This window comes from Xenopus tropicalis, chromosome 6 (assembly GCF_000004195.4).
Source record: "Xenopus tropicalis strain Nigerian chromosome 6, UCB_Xtro_10.0, whole genome shotgun sequence".
NCBI lineage: Eukaryota > Metazoa > Chordata > Amphibia > Anura > Pipidae > Xenopus > Xenopus tropicalis.
Window position 1 is genome coordinate 148,457,302 of NC_030682.2, and position 22,845 is coordinate 148,480,146.

The 22,845-nt window shown below is 41.8% G+C and overlaps 1 protein-coding gene across 5 annotated transcripts in view; it reads left to right on the forward strand.

Moving 5' to 3' along the window:
- The window catches only part of adgrb1 (adhesion G protein-coupled receptor B1), a 387,039-nt gene that overhangs the window by 313,663 nt on the left and 50,531 nt on the right, over positions 1-22,845 (forward strand). For all 5 annotated transcript variants that reach the window (XM_031903763.1, XM_031903765.1, XM_031903764.1 and 2 more), the window contains 4 exons: positions 6,970-7,073; positions 12,240-12,342; positions 13,994-14,144; positions 17,032-17,101. In XM_031903763.1, coding sequence (XP_031759623.1) covers positions 6,970-7,073; positions 12,240-12,342; positions 13,994-14,144; positions 17,032-17,101 — 428 coding nt within the window. The remainder of the gene's footprint in view (positions 1-6,969; positions 7,074-12,239; positions 12,343-13,993; positions 14,145-17,031; positions 17,102-22,845) is intronic.

The following is a 22,845-nucleotide window of genomic DNA, read 5'->3' on the forward strand; positions in this document are numbered from 1 at the left end:
GATGTTATGTCCTGCCGGAGAACAACATATTATAAAGCGGCTATGATTTAAGGCTCGAGCGTTCCTTGGCAGGTTCCTGCAGCATTAATACTGCATTATCAGCGCCTGGGGTGGCCAGATCCACCTTAACGTTCCATTGGATTAGGCGAGAAGACAAATGAAAAGAAAATGTACCAAAAGTGGTTTCAGGTTTAGGTTACACCTCAAAGGCAAATGTTCTGGTTTTTATATCAGCCCTGAAAATAATTGTCTCCCATCTCATTTTCATTTAATGTTCTATTCCAGGCTGAAATCTCTTGGCAAAAACCATAAACAGTAACGTAGGAAAGGCCGGCCGTTCAAGCTTCTCATTTATTTAGGTCTCGTAGTAGGTACATAGCAGAGACTTATGTTTGTTCACACATTGGGCCAGATTCAGTTCAATGGGAAGAACATATCATGTGCTTTATCTCATGAAAAAGTCTAGGGAGAAATCTGGAATTGAGTTAAGAGATCCGTTTTTCTCCTCAGATTGAACCTGGGCCTCTCCCAATGTATCTACAAGTATTCTATAGTGAAGGTGATATTTATATTATTATTTTATAGCCCCAAACTGTTGCTATGGTTTTTAAACTGCAGTATCAAGGGTGGTTGTCAGGGCAACTGTATTCCATAACAGAATTCCATAATTCACTGTAGCGGTGGGCAGTATCCTAGGGTGGTAGGTTCTGGGGAGACCCCATTATTCCATAATTTTACTGTAGTGGTGGGCAGTATCCTAGGGTGTTAGGTCCTGGGGTGACCCCATTATTCTGTAATTTCACTGTAGTGGTGGGCAGTATCCTAGGGTGGTAGGTTCTGGGGAGACCCCATTATTCCATAATTTCACTGTAGTGGTGGGCAGTATCCTAGGGTGGTAGGTCCTGGGGTGACCCCATTATTCCGTAATTTCACTGTAGTGGTGGGAAGTATCCTAGGGTGGTAGGTTCTGGGGAGACCCCATTATTCCATAATTTCACTGTAGTGGTGGTCAGGATCCTAGGGTGGTAGGTCCTGGGGTGACCCCATTATTCCATCATTTCACTGTAGTGGTGGGCAGTATCCTAGGGTAGTAGGTCCTGGGGTGACCCCATTATTCCATAATTTCACTGTAGCGGTGGGCAGTATCCTAGGGTGGTAGGTCCTGGGGTGACCCCATTATTGCATAACTTCACTGCAGTGGTGGGCAGTATGTTAGGGTGGCAGGTCCTGGGGTGACCCCATTATTCCATAATTTCACTGTAGTGGTGGGCAGTATCCTAGGGTGGTAGGTCCTGGGGTGACCCCATTATTCCATAATTTCACTGTAGTGGTGGGCAGTATCCTAGGGTGGTAGGTCCTGGGGTGACCCCATTATTCCATAATTTCACTGTAGTGGTGGGCAGTATCCTAGGGTGGTAGGTCCTGGGGTGACCCCATTATTCCATAATTTCACTGTAGTGGTGGGCAGTATCCTAGGGTGGTAGGCCCTGGGGTGACCCCATTATTCCATAATTTCACTGTAGTGGTGGGCAGTATCCTAGGGTGGTAGGTCCTGGGGTGACCCCATTATTCCATAATTTCACTGTAGTGGTGGGCAGTATCCTAGGGTGGTAGGTCCTGGGGTGACCCCATTATTCCATAATTTCACTGTAGTGGTGGGCAGTATCCTAGGGTGGTAGGTCCTGGGGTGACCCCATTATTCCATAATTTCACTGTAGTGGTGGGCAGTATCCTAGGGTGGTAGGTCCTGGGGTGACCCCATTATTCCATAATTTCACTGTAGTGGTGGGCAGTATCCTAGGGTGGTAGGCCCTGGGGTGACCCACTCTTCACTGCTGTAAAATTATGGAAATCTCTCTTTTTAAGCTTGGGGTAAATTATCCCTTTTAATGGCGAGAGCCCAGCCTTCTCCTTTTCCACTGGTGGCATCATCCCTGTGTCCAAGCCCTTCCATTGATGTATGTACAGACCTGTCCTGGCCTTTCTGGTGTCTAGAGCATAATGTACCACCCGTCTCTGAAGTCACCAGAGGGGGACAGGTCAAGCAAGGGTTTAAAAACATTGGGGTATCACATTGGGATACAGCCAGCTTAGCATTGGGTGGGCTGGAGTTACCAAAGGGCAACATTTGTTAACCTGCATTTATTACAGACCTTATATATTACTAAATAGTGATCATATCATCTTTAGGAACATCTCTACACTACAGTATAAAGTACATAGACCAATGACCCGGAGAGCGCACTGTATCTTAATGCTTCATTAGAGTGTTGTTTATTTGTGGAGACATCGTAGCACTACGTGTTAGAGTTTAACAGCCTTCTTCATGTTATGAAGCATTAAGATACGGTGTGCTCTCGGGGTCATTGGTCTGTGCACTAATAATTGTTTACAGCCAGCACGGGGTCTGTAACCTGTTGAGGAGCACTTATTGATCACGAAGGGCGCTGCATAAGGCCTTATTTGCTACTTTGTAGCTACAGTGTTCCAACCTGGGCAAGCAAACTAATCTCTAATGGCAGCTCTGAAACATTCATTTTGTGAATTGAACTTCATATATACGGCTAGGTTATACTGGTTTTTACTCTCTATTGTTGTCTTTGCTTTGGAATCTTTCTTCTCGCCCATCTTAAGAATCAATCCCAACCTGGACAATGTCAACCAATTTGCACTAGTTGCCCCTTTGGATTCTCTGTATCTCTGTAGCATACATTTTCTTACTTGGGATCAGGGTCATACTCGGGGGTGAAGGGCCCACTGGGGCTCCCGCCCCACGGGCCCTGCAGGTGCCCCAGCCGCCCCCTCAGGGGCCCTCATAACCCCCTTCGCAGGGCCCCCCACCCAACGTCCTCCCCCGAGCGTGTAAATTTAACACATCAGGGGAGGAGCAGTCGGGCAGGGGGTGCGCCGGCAAAGGGTCGGAGCTGGGCCCAGTCCGACCCTGCTTGGGATTCATACCTCAGCGGAGCTGGGCCCAGTCCGACCCTGCTTGGGATTCATACCTCAGCGGAGCTGGGCCCAGTCCGACCCTGCTTGGGATTCATACCTCAGCGGAGCTGGGCCCAGTCCGACCCTGCTTGGGATTCATACCTCAGCGGAGCTGGGCCCAGTCCGACCCTGCTTGGGATTCATACCTCAGTCTAAGACATGATAGTTTTTATACTATATCCTTGTATTTGTCTTAAAAATCTATCCCAACCTGGACAATGTCAACCAATTTACACTAGTTGCCCCTTTGGATTCTCTGTATCTCTGTAACATACATTTTCTTACTTGGGATTCATACCTCAGTCTATGACATGCTCATTTTTATACTCTATCCTTGTATTTGTTCAATCACTCTTCTTCCCGCTCAACATATCCCTCTTCGGAATCTCTCCAAAGTAAAGTATTCCAACGTAGACAGTGACAATTAACCTAGTTTCCCTACTTTAATCTACAGGTAGCTCCAAAACATGACTTTTGGGAGTTGAACAGCTTTTACACTCCATTCTCTGGAATATTTATTCCCACCCAACATATCCCTCTAGGAGAGCAAACTCCCCAAACCAAGACAATTACAACATGCCTAGTTGACCTTTTTGGGCTTTCTGTGGCTCCATAACATTGACTGTGTAGCTTATGGCTAGTTTACACTTGTTTTAACACTCCGTTGCTCTCTTTCTTCAGAAATCAGTCCAGCAGGACACCTTTTACTTTTAGCTTGCCCTAAGTTACCCAGACTCACCCTCCTTTTCTCTATCAGATATAGAATAAAGATGACTGTAGGAATAGACTTGATGCCAAAACTACCAAATGGTTTCGTTCACTTTAGTGAGATGTTCACTTTAGTGAGATGTTTAGCCTTTACCAAGGAAATCAACATGGAAGCTCCGATTAGGCACTGCCAGACTCTCCAAGCCTTTAAACGGTCTCCTAAAACTCACCTTTTCACTCAAGCCTAAGATCTAAACCCTCAGAAATGTGATTTCCCATTGAGCACCCCTAATCTTCCTTCAAAAATTCACTAACCACTGGTTTTCACCTCTCGCTCTGACTTACTGTCACTTTACACACCTACATGAACTCTAACGCCATGCTAGTTACCTTGACCTTATGTCCCTCCCTTTTAGAATGTAAGCTCTTGCGAGCAGGGCCCTCCCCCTAGTGTCTCCGATCCTCATCCAATGCAACTGCAAACCATTTCTGTGAATTGTTTATATGTACATGTTAACTGTTCTGTCTTTTGTACCCCTCTATTCTGTAAAGCGCTGCGTAAATTGATGGCTCTATATAAATAATAATAATAATAATAATATGTAATACAAATAAGGGATGCCTCATCAAGATAATAAGCAACGTTCTTCATTGTCTTCTCAAGCTCAAGTAGAAGATAAATATTTGTTTTGAATTAAGAGTACTTTCCCTTTATGCTACTGTGTCCACATCATTATTTTGTATTTATGGAAGAGTTACTGCGTGCCTGCTCCTTACTTTATGGAGAGGTGGAATCGGCAGTTTATAAATAGAAGTTCTAATTATGACAGTAAAGTCATCACAGTTCACGTGCAGCGGTTCGTCCTCGTGGGACTCCTTAAGGACCGGGGCACGAGGTACCTGATTTTGCTCTCACACCTCTAGAACCATCGCTTTCGGTGTCACTGCAATTATGCAGATTTATGCAAAGTAAAAATCCATTTTACAGATATGGAGAGATGTCCTGTCATCTCCGAGAGTAACAATGATAAAAACGGAGCAAGTGTCAATTATATTCTGTGTGTGCCAGAGTGTTCCGGTGCATATTCTGTATCATGACTTCTGCTGCTTAGAGGATATTATATTATGCTGGATTGGTTCTTATATTATTTTAATTGCCTTCTGCTCAATGCATTTCTTCAAACTTTTTTAAAGTAAAAGTTTGGAGGCTGTTGCCCCCATTGCAGTTGATTATTGAGGCCATGACCTTGATACATTTACGGTACACATTGTGAGCTGATTGGTGGCTAATTGTCTTTTTTCCCCACAACTTATCATTCAGATTCCAGATTGTGCCAGCCTGCCTTAGTTATGGAATTATTCTGATCCCTTTGCTGAAGGTCCAGGGCTTGAGAACCTTGGATTTCCATGACTGGATCTTTTAGTCATTATTCCTTTTTACCTTTCAGAAAACAAGAAACCTGTTCTTTTATTGTTCTTTTGTGTTTATTAAGTGCCTAATATTAATATTTACTGTATTCATTGCATGCAAACTGAGACTTTACTACCTTACTGGGTGGTTACTGTTTATTGAATTCAGTATGTCATTTATATAGTAGTTGATATTTAGGGTTCTTGTTCTCCACCACCATCTTGTTATAACTGGAGTTCTTGTTCTTAGACAAACTTCATCAGCAAGAAGGTTTCTGTTTCTGAGCCAAGATGCTTAGAACAAGAACCTTAGAATAAGAAGGGTTTTGTTCTAATACATTCTGGATAATCCAGAATGTATTGTAGAATGAGGTAGAAGTCACCAAGCATAAGAAAAGATCCAAGAGCTCAAGCCCCAGACCTTCAGCTTAGGGGAGGTGACAGACACAATAACTTCCAAAATTTCAGGCTGGCTCAGTAACCAGACTCTTGAAACAAACAGTGATGCAGTGAACAAACATCTAAGAATTCAATAGGTCACATAACTTGTTCATATTTAGGGTTTTTGTTCTACACCACCATCTTATTATAGCTGGAGTTCTTGTTCTTAGCCAACATCAACAGGAAGGTTTCTGTTTTCCGAGCCAATAATATGAATAAGAACCTTAGAATAAGGAGGATTGTGTTCTAATACATTCTGGATAATCCAGAATGTATTGTAGAATGAGGTAGAACTCACCAAGCATAAGGAGAGGTCCAGGAGCTCAAGCCCCAGACCTTCAGCGTTGGGGAGGTGACAGACTCAATGACTTCCAATATTTCAGGCTGGCACAGTAACCAGACTCTTGAAACAAACAGTGATGCAGTGAACAAACATCTAAGAATTCAATATGTCACTTAACTTCATATTTAGAGTTCTTGTTCTACACCACCATCTTGTTATAACTGGAGTTCTTGTTCTTAGCCAACATCAACAAGAAGGTTTCTGTTTCTGAGCCAAGATGCTTAGAACAAGAACCTTAGAATAAGAAGGGTTTTGTTCTAATACATTCTGGATAATCCAGAATGTATTGTAGAATGAGGTGGACCTCACCAAGCATAAGAAGATTTCCAGGAGCTCAAGCCCCAGACCTTCAGCTTAGGGGAGGTGACACAATAACTTCCAAAATTTCAGGCTGGCCCAGTAACCAGACTCTTGAAACAAACGGTGATGCAGTGAACGAACGTCTAAGAAAACAACGCGTTTCATGCTTTATAGGGCAGTTAATCATAGGCTGAAGAACATACAAACAGTTTCCGTGTTTAAATACAAAATCACCAACTGCTTTGCCATTTGTTCCAAGAGTCCGGTTACTGTGCCAGCCTGAAATTTTGGAAGTTATTGTGTCTGTCACTTCCCCTACGATGAAGGTTTGTTCTAAGTAGGGTTCCTTGTTCTAAGGCTGCATTTTATTGTAACTAGGGTCCTAATTCCAAGCCAACATGTTGTTCTAGTGAGAGTTCATGTTCTAAGGCAGCATTTTATTCCAGCTACGGGCCTTTGAGTTCTTCGGGGTTCTTGCTGTTCTCAGTAGGGTTTGTGTTCTAATCAGACCTCTTGTTCTATTTCTTCTTCTTCTTCCATAATGATTCTGATCAATAGATGGCTATCACAGAACTGCAAAGTTGTTTTACCCTCTGATTACCATAGATTACCAATGTCACAGCCTATATAGTATGTTAAGGAACAGCACTGAATGAATAATCTAGGAATATGTTCATTGCATGTATCAGTAGTATATATGTGGAAACAACTTTTTTTGATGCCTCAGTGATGTTCCTCAGACATGACCAAGCCTTAATGTTTGGATTTTTATGTTACAGAATATGGAAAAGGTGCTTGTTCCTTCCGTCACTCTGATTGTCGGCTGTGGGGTCTCGTCACTCACACTCCTGCTTCTGATCATCATTTACGTCTCTGTCTGGAGGTGAGTGAACGCTTCATCCATGCTAAATCAACCTTATTTAGTGTTTTTCTACACCAAAATAGTATATATTTCCTCAATATTCTTGTTACATGCAATAATAAGACATTATTTAATTGATAGTGACACTAATATGGAATCAGAATTGATTACTCTTAAGTTAACCTTGAGATCTGTCCTTCACTTGATTGGAATTACTGAGGCTGTCTCTTTGCAACCTCTTCAAGTTTCAGGAGTTTGTTGTTTCTTCCCTAAAATTCTTTCTCTTCTGCGTTGTCTGTGGTTGGTTAGATTATCATTGATGCTCTTTGGAACCTACTCTCTTGGAACCCTAATTCAGGGGGTGGAGCTTTCTCTTGTGCATTGTCATGGGGTGGTTATCAGCTGTGCAATTGGAACCTCCTCTATTGGCGTCCTCTTTGGAGGCTGGTACTTCTTTTCACTTTGGGAAACAGTGAAAATTTGGGAAATATCCACTTGATTGGTGCCCTCCTCATATAACTGGATTCTTAGGAGTATGGCCAACTTTAGAACATGTGACTGCACTAATAAACCATTTAGTCATCCGTAGCAACCAATAAGATGTTTGTTTTAAACAGGTGACCTAAATGCTACTGATTGGTTGCTATGGGTTACTGCTCCTGGGCAAATGTAATGCCAAAAATCTCCAAAACATGGACGGTATTTGTACTTCTGTAGCACATTACATCCTGATTAGTGATAACAAAATCTGTCGTGTTTTGCTGAAAAATTAGCAAAACTGCTGAAAAATTCACAAAACCGCGAAAAACTGGTAAAATGCGTCTACTGCGTGACCTTTTCGATGTAACGGAAACTTTTTTTGACATGACCGCTACTTTTGATGCGACCATGACTTTTTTGATGCCACGGCTAGTGATGAGCGAATTTTTTCGCCAGGCATAGATTCGCAGCGAATTTCCATATTTTGCCATTGGCGAATTGTTTGGCAAAACTTTTGAGAAAAATCAGCGCCGAAAAATTTGTTGCGAGTCGCAAAAAGTCGTGGTCACGTCAAAATAGGCGCAGGCGACAAAAAAAGACACGGGCGACAAAAAAATCACACGACAAACACGTTTCACGAATTTTTCGCCATTTCGCGAATTCGTAGGGACAGATTCGCTCATCGGTCACTAGCGACGGCAGCTTTTTTTTTACACAACTGCAACTTTTTCCTCATTGCATTTTTGTTGCCAATGGCAAAATGCGCAATTTCGCAGCAAATCCCTTGACCCCACAGCAATCCATGTAATACAGATGACCCCCAAAAATATGAACGGTTGGCAGTAGCAATGAGCAAATTTTTTCGACAGGCCTGGATTCACAGTGAATTTCCGCATTTCGCCATCGGCGAATTGTTTTGCGAAACTTCTGAGAAAATTCAGCGCCGAAAAATTTGTTGCGAGTCAAAAAAGTCGCGGTCACGTCAAAATAGGCGCAGGCGACAAAAAAATCACACGACAAACACGTTTCACAAATTTTTCAGCATTTCGCGAATTTGTAGGGACAGATTCGCTCATCCGTCACTAGCGACGGCAGCTTTTTTTTTACACAACTGCAACTTTTTCCTCATTGCATTTTTGTTGCCAATGGCAAAATTCGGTATTTCGCAGCAAATCTCTTGACCCCACAGTAATCCATGTAATACAGATGACCCCCAAAAATATGAACGGTTGGCAGTAGCAATGAGCGAATTTTTTCAACAGAATTTCCGCATTTCGCCATTGGCAAATTGTTTGGTGAAAATGTGCAGCGCAAAATGCGTTTCGCGAATTTTTCGCTGTTTCGTGAATTTTCTTGCCGTTTTGCGCATTTAATAGCGTAAGAGACAGATTCTATTTGGCAGGTGTGTAATCTGAAAATAATTACGTACCACGTAATATAGATATGGGTTATTATTATAAAAGTTTGTTTCGGGACCAATTCATGGCTTTACAATGATGAGAAATATTAATGGGAAACTCGGCAATATTCCATTTATTTTATAATTTACCCTTTAGATTTTTCCTAAAAAACATTATCACGCCGAGCTCCCATTTACGGCTCATCCTCACTCTCAATCCTCCTCGTCGGCAAGCACACTCCGGGGCCACGGAAGAACTTTAAAGCTCTAATTGGCGCAATTGAAGATAATTAAGTAATAAGAAAAGACTCCTCGCCGCCTCTGATTTAACTGTTAGGAAACATAATCACTTATTGTCGCAAAAACTCGCAGCTTATGTTACAAGTGGACTAGTAAAAAAAAGTCATATTTTTAATTAAAGTAGCAACCCCCCAAAAAATTGCTTTTTGCACATCTTTAAGGTGATAAAATATGAAGGAATATATTACTAATTAGAGACAAATCGTTACCTGTTTTACGGTTTCCGAAAAAAAATGTATTGGGAAGTCTCTTTTGGACAATGGTATTTACCCTAAACGGCTACTGTCAGCACCACGGCGCAGCCACCTATAGCTGGTAGGTAGGTGGCACGGAGTATTCCTAGTAATACCTGTACACTGCCCCCTAGTGTTGCCCAACAAACACTTGCAAAATCCAAATGTTGACCAATCAGTTGTCTTCTTGCAAAGTCCTGCAGAAGGACGGGTACATGTAGTGCAATGTGGGAATTGACCAGGTTAAATAGTGGTGCAGGTTGGGAGCAAGTCAATGGGTCTTGTTTGCCTTCCATGCAGCCTTCTAGCCACCCCCATATCACATTCATTTATAATTTATTTAGGCAGGGGAGGTAAAAGTACAAGTTGTAGGTTTGGATTTGGTGCACCTCTGCCCAACTAAGCCACCCAATGATACCAGTTTGACCTTCTAGACCAGGGGTCCCCAACCTTTCTTACTCATAAGCTACAGTCAAATGTAAAAAGACTTGGGGAGCAACACAAGCACCATAAAAGTTCATGGAGGAGCCAAATAAGGACTGTGATTGGCTATTAGGGGCCTCTATGCACACTATCAGCTTACAGGGGCTTTATTTGGTAGGAAATCTAGTTTTTATTCAACCAAAACTTGCCCCCAAGTCAGGAATTCAAAAATAACTCCCTGGTTTGGGGGCACTGAGAGCAACATCCAAGGGGTTGGGGAGCAACATGTTGACCCAAGCCACTGGTTGGGGATCACTGTTCTAGACCTATACCAAGGTCATTCCCCACTTTGTATGAGAGAAGAGAAACCAAGAGAAGGGGAAGAAAGAGAAGGGGAGAAAAGGGAAATTAATGAATACATGAAAATGGGAAAAGACAGAAGAGTAAAATAGAAGAGGAAAGAGTAGACAGGATACATAAGAAGGTACCTGAAAGCATATGGAGAGGAGTTAAAATACTCTAGAGCAGTTGTTCTCAACCTTCCTAATGCCGCGACCCTTTAATACAGTTCCTCATGTTGTGGTGACCCCCAACCATAAAATTATTCCTAAGACCATTGGAAATTTGTGTTTTCCGATGGTCTTAGGCGACCCCTGTGAAAGGGTTGTTCGACCCCCCAAAGGGGTCCTGACCCACAGGTTGAGAACCGCTGCTCTAGAAGTTGATCCCATGGTTTAATGTTGTCCTTTGGGCCACTGGCATCAGAGGTAGATGTATCTGCCCTGTGCCCTTTGCAGTGCTTCCAACACTGGGTGTCCGAGGTCCATCGGGGTTGCTGCTCCAGGGGCTCCCACATTCCCTCTGAGGCCCCCCCCCACCAACCACAGCCTCTTCCCCCCTGTGGGAATACCTAATACAGGGGTGGCCAGACTTTTTACATCGGCGTTTGACCGATGACTTCTCCCCCAAGACATGACGCAGCGTACGTACGCATTCACGCTGCACTTCCGCATCTGCCAGCTTTGACGTGGACCACCAGAAATCCATGGGGGATCGACTGGTGGACCACGATCAACGTCTTGGCCACCCCTGACCTAATACTTTTGCTGCAATCGAGGGAGGGCAACCATGGATCGGGTCTAGGTCAACGGGGCCCACCAGGTTTTTCCCGGCGTCCCGTCAGCCCAGTCCGATCCTGTCTGTCCCACCTCTGTGTCCTTAGTAGATCCTTCAGCGAGATGAAATTGGGCATCTAACCTTCCTAAAACATCCTGCTAATTCCGTACGGTAGTTCAGTAGACTGAGGGGCTGCCGGAAAAAGAAAACCATGAAAACAGGAGAAACAACAATGTTTTGTGATACTTTATAGACAAGTCCCATTGCCCCAGTGCAATACTATTGCTATAGACATTACCGTTATATGGCTGCCAAGGTGCGCGTCTACTCTTTAACTGATCCACTGGGCCAGCAACTGCCCCGTCGGGGCTAATTGTACTTTTTATTCACAACATTTTTAATACCTAAATCCCACCTTGATGCATTTATGGTGCCGGTAAATATGTTCCAGGGGTTTGTGTCGGAACATGTTGTGTCCTCAGAAAAACCGAGCAGGGATGTCTAGAAAACCCCCATTGGATTCCGTAACCCAGGGCAACGATATCGGTTTTGTTCATTTACAGATAGTTTACCCAGATCTAGTAACCCATAGCAACCAGCAATCAGATCAATGGATAAAAAGTTTTACCCAGATTTAGTAAGTCATAAGAACCAGCAATCAGATCAATGGATAAACAGTTTACCCAGATCTAGTAACCCATAGCAACCAGCAGAAAAACCAACAGAAAAGCACTAAATAGACAGGCAATGCCTAGTGTGAAAAAAAACTTAGATTCTTAGATTCATAAATAGCTGTTTTAGAGTATCCAGATATGAAGAACCTGGTAATAAAACACTCTTCTTTGGGCCACACCCACTTTTCCCCCCTTTGCCCCCTACCCGCACTGTTGAAATCCGAGAATGGGGGGCATTTGCAATTTTCATGTCGATAACGATCAGTGTGTAAGAATCGATTGGGGAAATTCAATGGATAAAACGTTTACCCAGATCTAGTAACCCATAGCAACCAGCAATCAGATCAATGGATAAAAAGTTTTACCCAGATCTAGTAACCCATAGCAACCAGCAATCCGATCAATGGATAAAAAGTTTTACCCAGATCTAGTAACCCATAGCAACCAGCAATCAGATCAATGGATAAAAAGTTTACCCAGATCTAGTAACCCATAGCAACCAGATCTTTGCTTTGAAACAACTGACCAGTAAATGCTTCTCTCTGTGTTCCTTTCACTGCAGGTACATCCGCTCCGAACGATCTGTCATACTCATTAACTTCTGCTTGTCCATTATCTCTTCGAATGCCTTAATACTCATTGGGCAAACCCAGACGCGAAACAAGGTACAGTAGGGCGGGATCAGAAGCAATGCATACTGGGTAAACCTCTTCATGTTTATCAATGGCACAGGCAGATATAGATAGTATAGTGAATATATTATTCTTGCTTTGAGGTGGGCAAACACCTCTGGTTCCAAGGAACCTTCGGTATCAATAAAATGCCAATATGCCTTTACTTCCCCTTTAATTCCTCAGTAACTTGAACCCTTAGGAGAAGTAAAGTTCAGCAAACAATTAGGCTAGAAATGTTATACTTTATGCTTTGGGCTTCTGCACAGTTCACTACATACCTTTAGATCTGTGATCTTATCAGCACAAAATACTGTACAGGTATGGGACCCATTATCCAGAATGCTTGGGACCTGGGGATTTCCGAATAGGGGTCTTTCCATAATTCGGATCTCCTGCCTACTAAAAAAATAATTTTACCATGAAATATATCTTAGTTGGGATCAAGTACAGGTACTGTTTTATTATTACAGAGAAAAGGGAATCATTTAACCATTAAATAAACCCAATAGGGCTGTTCTGCCCCCAATAAGGGGTAATTATATCTTAGTTGGGATCAAGTACAGGTACTGTTTTATTATTACAGAGAAAAGGGAATCATTTAACCATTAAATAAACCCAATAGGGCTGTTCTGCCCCCAATAAGGGGTAATTATATCTTAGTTGGGATCAAGTACAGGTACTGTTTTATTATTACAGAGAAAAGGGAATCATTTAACCATGAAATAAACCCAATAGGACTGTTCTGCCCCAATAAGGGGTAATTATATCTTAGTTGGGATCAAGTACAGGTACTGTTTTATTATTACAGAGAAAAGGGAATCATTTAACCATTAAATAAACCCAATAGGGCTGTTCTGCCCCAATAAGGGGTAATTATATCTTAGTTGGGATCAAGTACAGGTACTGTTTTATTATTACAGAGAAAAGGGAATCATTTAACCATGAAATAAACCCAATAGGACTGTTCTGCCCCAATAAGGGGTAATTATATCTTAGTTAGGATCAAGTACAGGTACTGTTTTATTATTACAGAGAAAAGGGAATCATTTAACCATTAAATAAACCCAATAGGGCTGTTCTGCCCCCAATAAGGGGTAATTATATCTTAGTTGGGATCAAGTACAGGTACTGTTTTATTATTACAGAGAAAAGGGAATCATTTAACCATGAAATAAACCCAATAGGACTGTTCTGCCCCCAATAATTATTATTAATTATTATTATTATGTCAATTATTTGATTGAAATGGAGTCTATGGGTGATGGCCTTTCTGTAATTTGGAACTTTCTGGATAATTGGTTTCTGGATAAGGGGTCCGATACCTGTATACTGGTACAGTAAATTCAGTATATAAAATATGCCATTTCTAGCCAGATTCATTGTTCGGCTTTTGTTCTCCTTTAAAGACAGACGTTCTTCCTGTAGGGCATTTCAAACTGATTCATCTGCTGGAAGGTAGTTTTGATGTTTATATGGGTCTATGCACTGGCCTTTACTTACTATAAGGTAAAGAAGCCAATGTAATTCCTTTCAGAAATGGGAGATTTAATCAAAAATGAAAGGTTTTTGGTCTTCTCTGGGTTAGAGGTTCTTATACCAATGGTGTCAAAGAAAACCCTTGTTTCTTTTATCTCCACCCCAGGTAATATGCACGCTGGTGGCTGCCTTTCTCCACTTCTTCTTCCTTTCCTCATTCTGCTGGGTGCTGACGGAAGCTTGGCAGTCGTACATGGCCGTCACGGGGCGACTGAGGAACCGGATCATCCGCAAGCGTTTCCTCTGCCTCGGTTGGGGTGAGTCTTTGGCAACCATATTGTCTGAAAGCTGAGGGTCACAAATATGTATATTAATATGGAAGCAAATGAGAATGTACCTTGAGCTCCCAATGAACAACCTCCTGGTAAGATATAATTCTAGGGACAAGGGACTTATACAGTAAGACTTTTTTTTTTACAATAGATATACTGACAGGTTATTCAAATATTATTGGTCATTTATAGGATATATGTCCAAAACCATCTTATTTATTCCAACCATGATTTTATCCCCTAATAAACCTCCCATGTTTATCGCTATGGCTTCTCCAGAGAAGCTCCCCTATTTTTGGAACTCCCTCCTTCTCTCCCTTAGACTTTTCTCCTCTTTACCTTATTTCAAGAGGTCCCTTAACGTCACCTGAATCATGCAAAATGCATCAATGGCCTTCAGATTAAGTGGCATGTCTTGCCCTAAACCAGTGATCCCCAACCAGTGGCTCGGGGCAACATGTTGCTCACCAACCCCTTGGATGTTGCTCTCAGTGCCCCCAAACCATGAAGTTATTTTTGAATTCCTGACTTGGGGGCAAGTTTTGGTTGAATAAAAACAAGACTTACTACCAAATAAAGCCCCCTTTAAGCTGATAGTGTGCATAAAGGCTCCCTAAAAGCCAATCACAACCCTTATTTGGCTCCTCCATAAGCTTTTATGGTGCTTGTGTTGCTCCCCAAGTCTTTTTACATTTTAAGAAGGTTGGGGACCCCTGCCCTAAACCTATACATCATGTTTCACTTGTGCTCCTACAGGTAGCATTGCTTGGCCTTGTTTTTTCTACACATCCCTTGTAACATACCCCATTGGCACTCTATAAATATAATAATCATTTCCATAGGGTTTGAGGTCCATCAGGGCTGTAGAAAGACAGACAAGGGCAAAATAATGCCTTGGACCTAAGTCAACAAGATCCTTCTTCCAGATCTATCAAGTTAATACTTAGTCAAATAATGCAGCTTTCTTGGTTTGCTAGAGGAACTTTATTAAAAAAAATTATTTAGCCAACTTGAAAAGTTGCAGATGATCTTATGAACCCATTATGGGCCAGTGCGGAAGAAGTAAAATCTTCATTTAATGCCTTGAACCTAAGTCAACAAGAGCCTAAGTCAACAAGACCCTTCTTCCAGATCTATCAAGTTAATACATAGTTGAATAATGCAGCCTTCCTGGTTCTCTAGAAGAACTTCATTAAAAGAAATAACTTAGCCAACTAGAAAGTTGCAGATGATCTTATGAACCCATTATGGGCCAGTGCGGAAGAAGTAAAATCTTCATTTAATGCCTTGAACCTAAGTCAACAAGAGCCTAAGTCAACAAGACCCTTCTTCCAGATCTATCAAGTTAATACTTAGTTGAATAATGCAGCCTTCCTGGTTCTCTAGAAGAACTTCATTAAAAGAAATAACTTAGCCAACTAGAAAGTTGCAGATGATCTTATGAACCCATCATGGACCAGTGAGGAAGAAGTAAAAGCTTCATTTTATGCCTTGAACCTAAGTCAACAAGAGCCTAAGTCAACAAGATCCTTCTTCCAGATCTATCAAGTTTTAATACTTAGTTGAATAATGCAGCCTTCTTGGTTCGCTAGAGGAACTTCATTAAAAGAAATTATTTAGCCATCTAGAAAGTTGCAGATGATCTTATGAACCCATCATGTGCCAGTGAGGAAGAAGTAAAAGCTTCATTTTATGCCTTGAACCTAAGTCAACAAGATCCTTCTTCCAGATCTATCAAGTTTTAATACTTAGTTGAATAATGCAGCCTTCCTGGTTCTCTAGAAGAACTTCATTAAAAGAAATAACTTAGCCAACTAGAAAGTTGCAGATGATCTTATGAACCCATCATGGACCAGTGAGGAAGAAGTAAAAGCTTCATTTTATGCCTTGAACCTAAGTCAACAAGAGCCTAAGTCAACAAGATCCTTCTTCCAGATCTATCAAGTTTTAATACTTAGTTGAATAATGCAGCCTTCTTGGTTCGCTAGAGGAACTTCATTAAAAGAAATTATTTAGCCAACTAGAAAGTTGCAGATGATCTTATGAACCCATCATGGGCCAGTGAGGAAGAAGTAAAAGCTTCATTTTATGCCTTGAACCTAAGTCAACAAGAACCTAAGTCAACAAGATCCTTCTTCCAGATCTATCAAGTTAATACTTAGTTGAATAATGCAGCCTTCTTCGCTAGAGGAACTTCATTAAAAGAAATAATTTAGCCAACTAGAAAGTTGCAGATGATCTTATGAACCCATCATGGGCCAGTGAGGAAGAAGTAAAAGCTCGGTGTAGTGCATCTGGCTCCAGAATCTTCTTTGTACTTATCTATTAAGCAGATGCTAATAACACTGATTCATTTCTGTATCACTGGGCTACATCGCACTTTAGTGGTGCAAATAAAATAAACAGATTATTTTTTTCTCCATGACCTAAAAAGCCTTTTGTACTAAGCGCTGTGGATATTGGATAGAGAGAAGAACATAGAATCAAAGGCAATAATTGCAGTGGAATCAGTTTGTTAGCACAAAGCGGCCGTGCCAGATATTTAATTGGTCATTATTTGCAATGCAATCAGAAAGGGGGAATCGTCAACAAGCTCATTGACCTTCGCAGTCATTAGTGGAATAAACACCTAGAAATCTGCTTTTAATGGGATGTTTGTTAGTGAGTGTAATGTAGTGAAGCTATGCTGTCCTCTCTGGGCTGGACATCCTTACTGTCCTCATTGGGTTCTAAATTCTGGGTTTTAATGTCATTTTTATTCAGTTTTTTGCTTATTTTCTGCCTTCAGTAAAACAGAATATATTGAAGAATGCAATTCAAGTCATTATTAGCCCATCTAATTGTACTGAGACACCGTCCCTTTCTATTGCAGGGCTGCCAGCTCTAGTAGTGGCGATTTCTGTTGGTTTCACCAAGGCAAAGGGGTATGGATCCACCAATTAGTAAGTAATCCAATTGTTTGTTTTGTCTTCTTCATTAGTGTTTATTACCAATATGAGAGTTAATATGCCACAACAATATCTGAAGAGTCCCAAAGAGGTATAAAGTGGGAAATGGGAGTAGTGTGGCCCCATACTCAATCACCAAGATATTAGTATATTGTGGTGATTGAGTATGGGGCCACACTACTCCCATTTCCCACTTAATACCTCATTGGGACTCTTCAGATATTGTTGTGGAGGAGGTGAAAGTCCATGGTCCATGGCACGACTGTCTATAACTTTAAATTTTTGGCCCTAAGGCTGACTATTCAAGTCTGTCCAACTGGCCTACTTCTTTCGGTGGACAAGTAGGGTAAAGTTCTGCTTATCTGGTGTCAGAGACAGAAAAGCAGATCTTTAAATATATACAGGTATGGGATCCCTTATCCGGAAACCCGTTATCCAGAAAGCTCTGAATTACGGAAAGGCTGTCTCCCATAGACTCCATTTTAATCAAATAATTCAGAATTTTCAAACTGTAATAATAAAACAGCATCTTGTAATTGATCCCAACTAAGATATAATTACCCCTTATTGGGGGCAGAACAGTCCTATTGGGTTTATTTAATGGTTAAATGATTCCCTTTTCTCTGTAATAATAAAACAGTACCTGTACTTGATCCCAACTAAGATATCATTACCCCTTATTGGGGCAGAACAGCCCTATTGGGTTTATTTAATGGTTAAATGATTCCCTTTTCCCTGTAATAATAAAACAGTACCTGTACTTGATCCCAACTAAGATATAATTACCCCTTATTGGGGGCAGAACAGCCCTATTGGGTTTATTTAATGGTTAAATGATTCCCTTTTCTCTGTAATAATAAAACAGTACCTGTACTTGATCCCAACTAAGATATAATTACCCCTTATTGGGGCAGAACAGCCCTATTGGGTTTATTTAATGGTTAAATGATTCCCTTTTCTCTGTAATAATAAAACAGTACCTGTACTTGATCCCAACTAAGATATAAATAATCCTTATTGGAGGCAAAACAATCCTATTGGGTATAATTAATGTTTTATTGATTTTTTAGTAGACGTAAGGTATGGAGATCCAAATTACGGAAAGACCCCTTATCTGGAATACCCTCGGTCCCGAGCATTCTGAATAATGGGTCCTATACCTGTAGTAGATCCAGCTCAAAGATGCAACCAACATTATTCCTGAGTCTACATAAGAAGGAACAGAATCCAATGCAAGTCCTTGTTGGAGCACAATGTCTATCACCCCTTGACAGCTGAAGAGTGAGTAGACCTGCAGCTGCTTCATGGCGTGTCCCTACTATACCAGTAACCAGTTCTCTCTTGTACCCTTATGACTCAGATTAAAATGACATAGATTTGAGATTCTGACGTTTCAAAAACTTGGGTTGGTTCTCGTCTCCAATTATTGATATAATTATGTAGTTATTGTTGTCCGACAGGCACAGGTCATAGTAGGGACTTGTAGCCCAACCTCAAGTAGAAGACGTGTGTGGTTGAATGGAAATCATACCTCCCCTCAATGATTCTCATAGCCATTCTGCCTTAAGGTGGAAAAGATATGTATTATTTGATGGGCACAAAATGTTGGCTAAATCTCCATTTTATAATGATTTATTTCCATCATTTGACTAAAGGAAGTCAAATCACTTGTGCCGTCCCTGTGCTGTTCCCTTGCTCCATTACAGCTATTTCTTCCTTGTTGCGCCGCGTTCCCAACCCTCATTTACCAGAAGCAGTCATGCTACAGTATATTTCACACCGGGGATCTCCGTGCAATTTACTCATCTCATGATATTCATTAAAATGGAACTTCATGCTCACTTGAGAGACAAGACAATTTGGTTGAGTAAAGAAAAATTACATTTCATATATATATATTTTGTAACTCTGGGACATTCCCACCCCCTTCTTATAAATTACACCACCCCTGTAAAGGATAAGTAGACTATAATTATTTATGTAATACCGCTAACTGAAAGCAAAGGGCATTAGGGTCGAAATGGAGCACGTGCTGAAGCAGATTATTGGTTAAGGTCCCCATACACTATAAGATCCGCTCGCTTGGCGATGTCGCCAAGCGAGCGGATCTTTACCTGATATCCCCACCTACGGGTGGGCGATATCAGGTAGCAAGTAGCTTTAAAAAAAAAAAATCCGATCGTTTGGCCCTGGGGCCAAACGATCGGATTACATTTGCGGCCATGGGCAGCCGGTTCGGGAACCACATCAACGAGCCGATGCGGTCCCTGATCCGACTGGATTTTCTAACCTGGCCGATCGATATCTGGCCAATTTCAGGCCAGATATTGGTCGGCCAGGCCGCTCGTTCCTGCCCATACACAGGCCGATTAGCTGCCGAATCGGTCCAAGGGGGCCTTAAGTCTGGTTTTCCATTTGGGCTAATCAAGGCTTGGGTGATCACACTGGATTTTAATTGGCCAGGGAGGGGGTTACGCACTGATGACTATACAGATCACTTTCCAAAGTGACCAAATTATGAATGAAAGATGTGAATTTGTGTGTTTGGTGGGGAGGTTTATATTATATGGAGCGCTTGGCTGGGCTCTATAAAGAGCATTGTCCCTGTCTCCTTTTATTACTGCTTATTCCTATTGCCGCGCATTGATTTATCGGTTGGAATTCCAGGAAACCCAGCGCGTTTCATTCTCCACCGTTCTGAGAGATTAGTTCTGAATTAATTTCTGTTTACAGTGTTTTCTCCCCTTTGTACTCCTGCCAGAAACCTGCAAGACTGCAGTGACATTTAATCATAGAGCGGCGCAGTACTTGCTGCATTCTGTGCTCTCCTGGAAAGCGCAGAGAGTCTTGTGTTTCCCATTGTTCTACCTGACCTTAAAGAGCTAATGTTTGTGGGTATCTTAGAACTGAGAATCTGATGACATTGGGTTCTGACCCCCTATTGTTGCTACTGTACTTTTTATGTTTTGCGGTTTGGCTGCCGTCCAGTCTTGAGTCCTAAGTTTGCCACTGCCCGTTGCTATGTCCTGAGTTGACCATGTCTTGCCTAAAGCTATTTACTGTATCTTCTTGTGTTCTGAGTTGTCTGTCACTCTCAAAACTCAACTTCTGGTGTCCCAAAGCGGTTTCTGTATCTTTTTGCATCTTGAGGTACCTCCTGCCCCTCCTGCATTCCAACATGGTTATTGTCCGTTATTGTCCATTACTGAGCTGTTTCTTGTGTGCTCCTGTATTCTGAGGTGGAAACTGTCCTCCTATGTTGGCTTTTTAGAAATACTGCAGGTATAATTGTCATACTGTGGGGCATGTTTCTATGTCCTTTAGCTTTAGTCTCTATGTGCCCCCCTCAATATGGCCTGTGCCATTATGTGTCTTGTTTTGGGGACTATATCCAATATCCTGAAGGGGTAACACATCTCAAGGTTGCTCCCAAGGTGTCTGCTTTGCCTTTCTGTGTTATTAGCTGTCTTCCATCAATTTTCAAGTCCCAAGCTTAAGGCAGATGACATATCTTCTGGTATTCCAACATGGCTTCTGTATCTTGCTGTGTCTTGAGGTGACTACTTCCATTTTCTGCATCTCAATGTAGCTACTGTAGTACTGATAATACTTTCTCCTGTGGTGGCTATTGCTATTCCTGTTTTCCAAGAAAGCTATAGTAGATAGCTTTTTGTATCCTCCTATAATCTGAAGTGGCTACTGTCCTCATAAAGTGGCTACTGTCCCCTTCTTTATGGCTGCACAGAAATATGTCCGGTAAATATCTCATCCTGTGGTGCATATTTCTATGTCCTTCAGATTTACTCTGAATAGAAAAACTGGAATAAATGCAGTTAGCACTACCTGCAACTCCCCAATGGTTCCCAGTAGCCATGGAAGAGTTTCTGCCTGGAGGCACCAAGGTATTATTATCTTATTACTCACAAACACTAGTTGGATCTCTAAACCAATGTAAAGAAATGAATAAGCTCAATAGGTTCTCCATAATAAGGCAATGCTACTATAAGAGATGGATGGTGAAATAAGACCATGCTGGTGGCTATATTAATGATCAGCACTGTTTATTTCATAAGACCTTCCCCACATTTTTTGGTGACCAGTTTTAAGGTCCCCATACAGGGCCCAATTGTAGCTGCCGATATCGGTCCCTTGGACCGATTCGGCAATTTATCGGCCTGTGTAGGGGCAGGAACAACTGCCCATCCCTACCAATATCTGGCCTGAAATTGGCCAGATATCGATTGGGCAGGTTAAAAGATTCAGTTGGATCGGGTACCGCATCGGTGGTCCCCAAACCGACTGCCAAACCGACTGCCATTATAATTCGATCTTTTAGCCTACATGTTCCCCGATATCACCCACCCGTAGGTGAGGATATCGGGTGAAGATCCGCTCACTTGGTGACGAATCTTCACATGTATGGGCACCTTTATGAGCAATGTTCCCTCATATTGAGCCCACCCAGCTAATTATGGAGCCCTCAATTTTGTATGCCTGCGTATACTCCTTGGAAGAAAGCAATGGCACTCAGGAGCTACAAACGGGACTAGCCCTCTAGATACTTTATTACGGAAGTGCAACGTTTCGGGGCAAAACAACCCCTTTGTCATGCTAATAAAGTATCTAGAGGGCTGGTCCCGTTTGTAGCTCCTGAGTGCCATTGCTTTCTTCCATTTGGACTTTTTTGGAGGGTGCCGATCCCTCCGCAGTGAGCACCGAGCGTGAACTACTGAGGAGAGTTAAGGGTGTGCGTATAAGGTCTTTTGTTTGTACATGCGTGTACTCCTTGGACACACCTACCATTCCACACACATAGTTTAAAAAGTCCACACAAAAGATTTTTTTTACATTTCACACATGGTCTACAAGAAGAAGGGAACGCTGGACCAAATACCATCATCATCATCACAAGACTTATGATTGATTGATTGATTCCATTTAAATGAGAATGCAGTGGGTATATAAAAACTATACAAATGGACATGGATATAGAATTCCGCGCTGGCACTGCTCAATGCCCTTGAGTTGTCCTTGGGACTGATTACAGTCTTCTCTATGTAACCAATAACCAACTTTTAATTAATCTGATCAATTCTCATTGAATAGATTGTATATGCCAATCAATTCTTCAGGCTATAGATTTGATACCTTAGACCCCCCAGAAGATAGACGTCTCTAATGTATTGAATCTATCAGTGCATTTGATTATTATCCATACAAAATCCAAATTGACCTACTTTTCTCTAAGCACAAATTATGCCATTAATTTAGAACATATCATTCTGATTTGTTGTGGATCTACAGTTGGTTATGATGAATGATCCATTAAAATCAATGGCTTCATAATGACCAATAGAAAAAAAACAGCAACAGTAACTTTAAAGGGACACTGCCATGATATTTATGGGGCTGTTTATCTCTAAATGACACTGTTACACAGCAAATAATTCCCTCTGCCATTTAACATTTTATTCTTGAACCAATTGGTCGATTGGCCGATCACCACGTCCATCTTAGCGAGTCTGTGTCTGGTTTTCCTAATTTAGAAAACTGGGCAGGACGTTTTGACCCAGACAGGTGGCAACCCTACCTCTGCAACTGGTCTCCATGCAGTCTTCAAAGGCTCATGAGTATTCTAGGGATTTAGCTGCCCAGTTGCCATTGGATTCTCCGTTTTATTGTCGCCATTTATTCCTGATGATTGTAAGCAAAAGGGCATTCCTCAATGTCACTGGGTA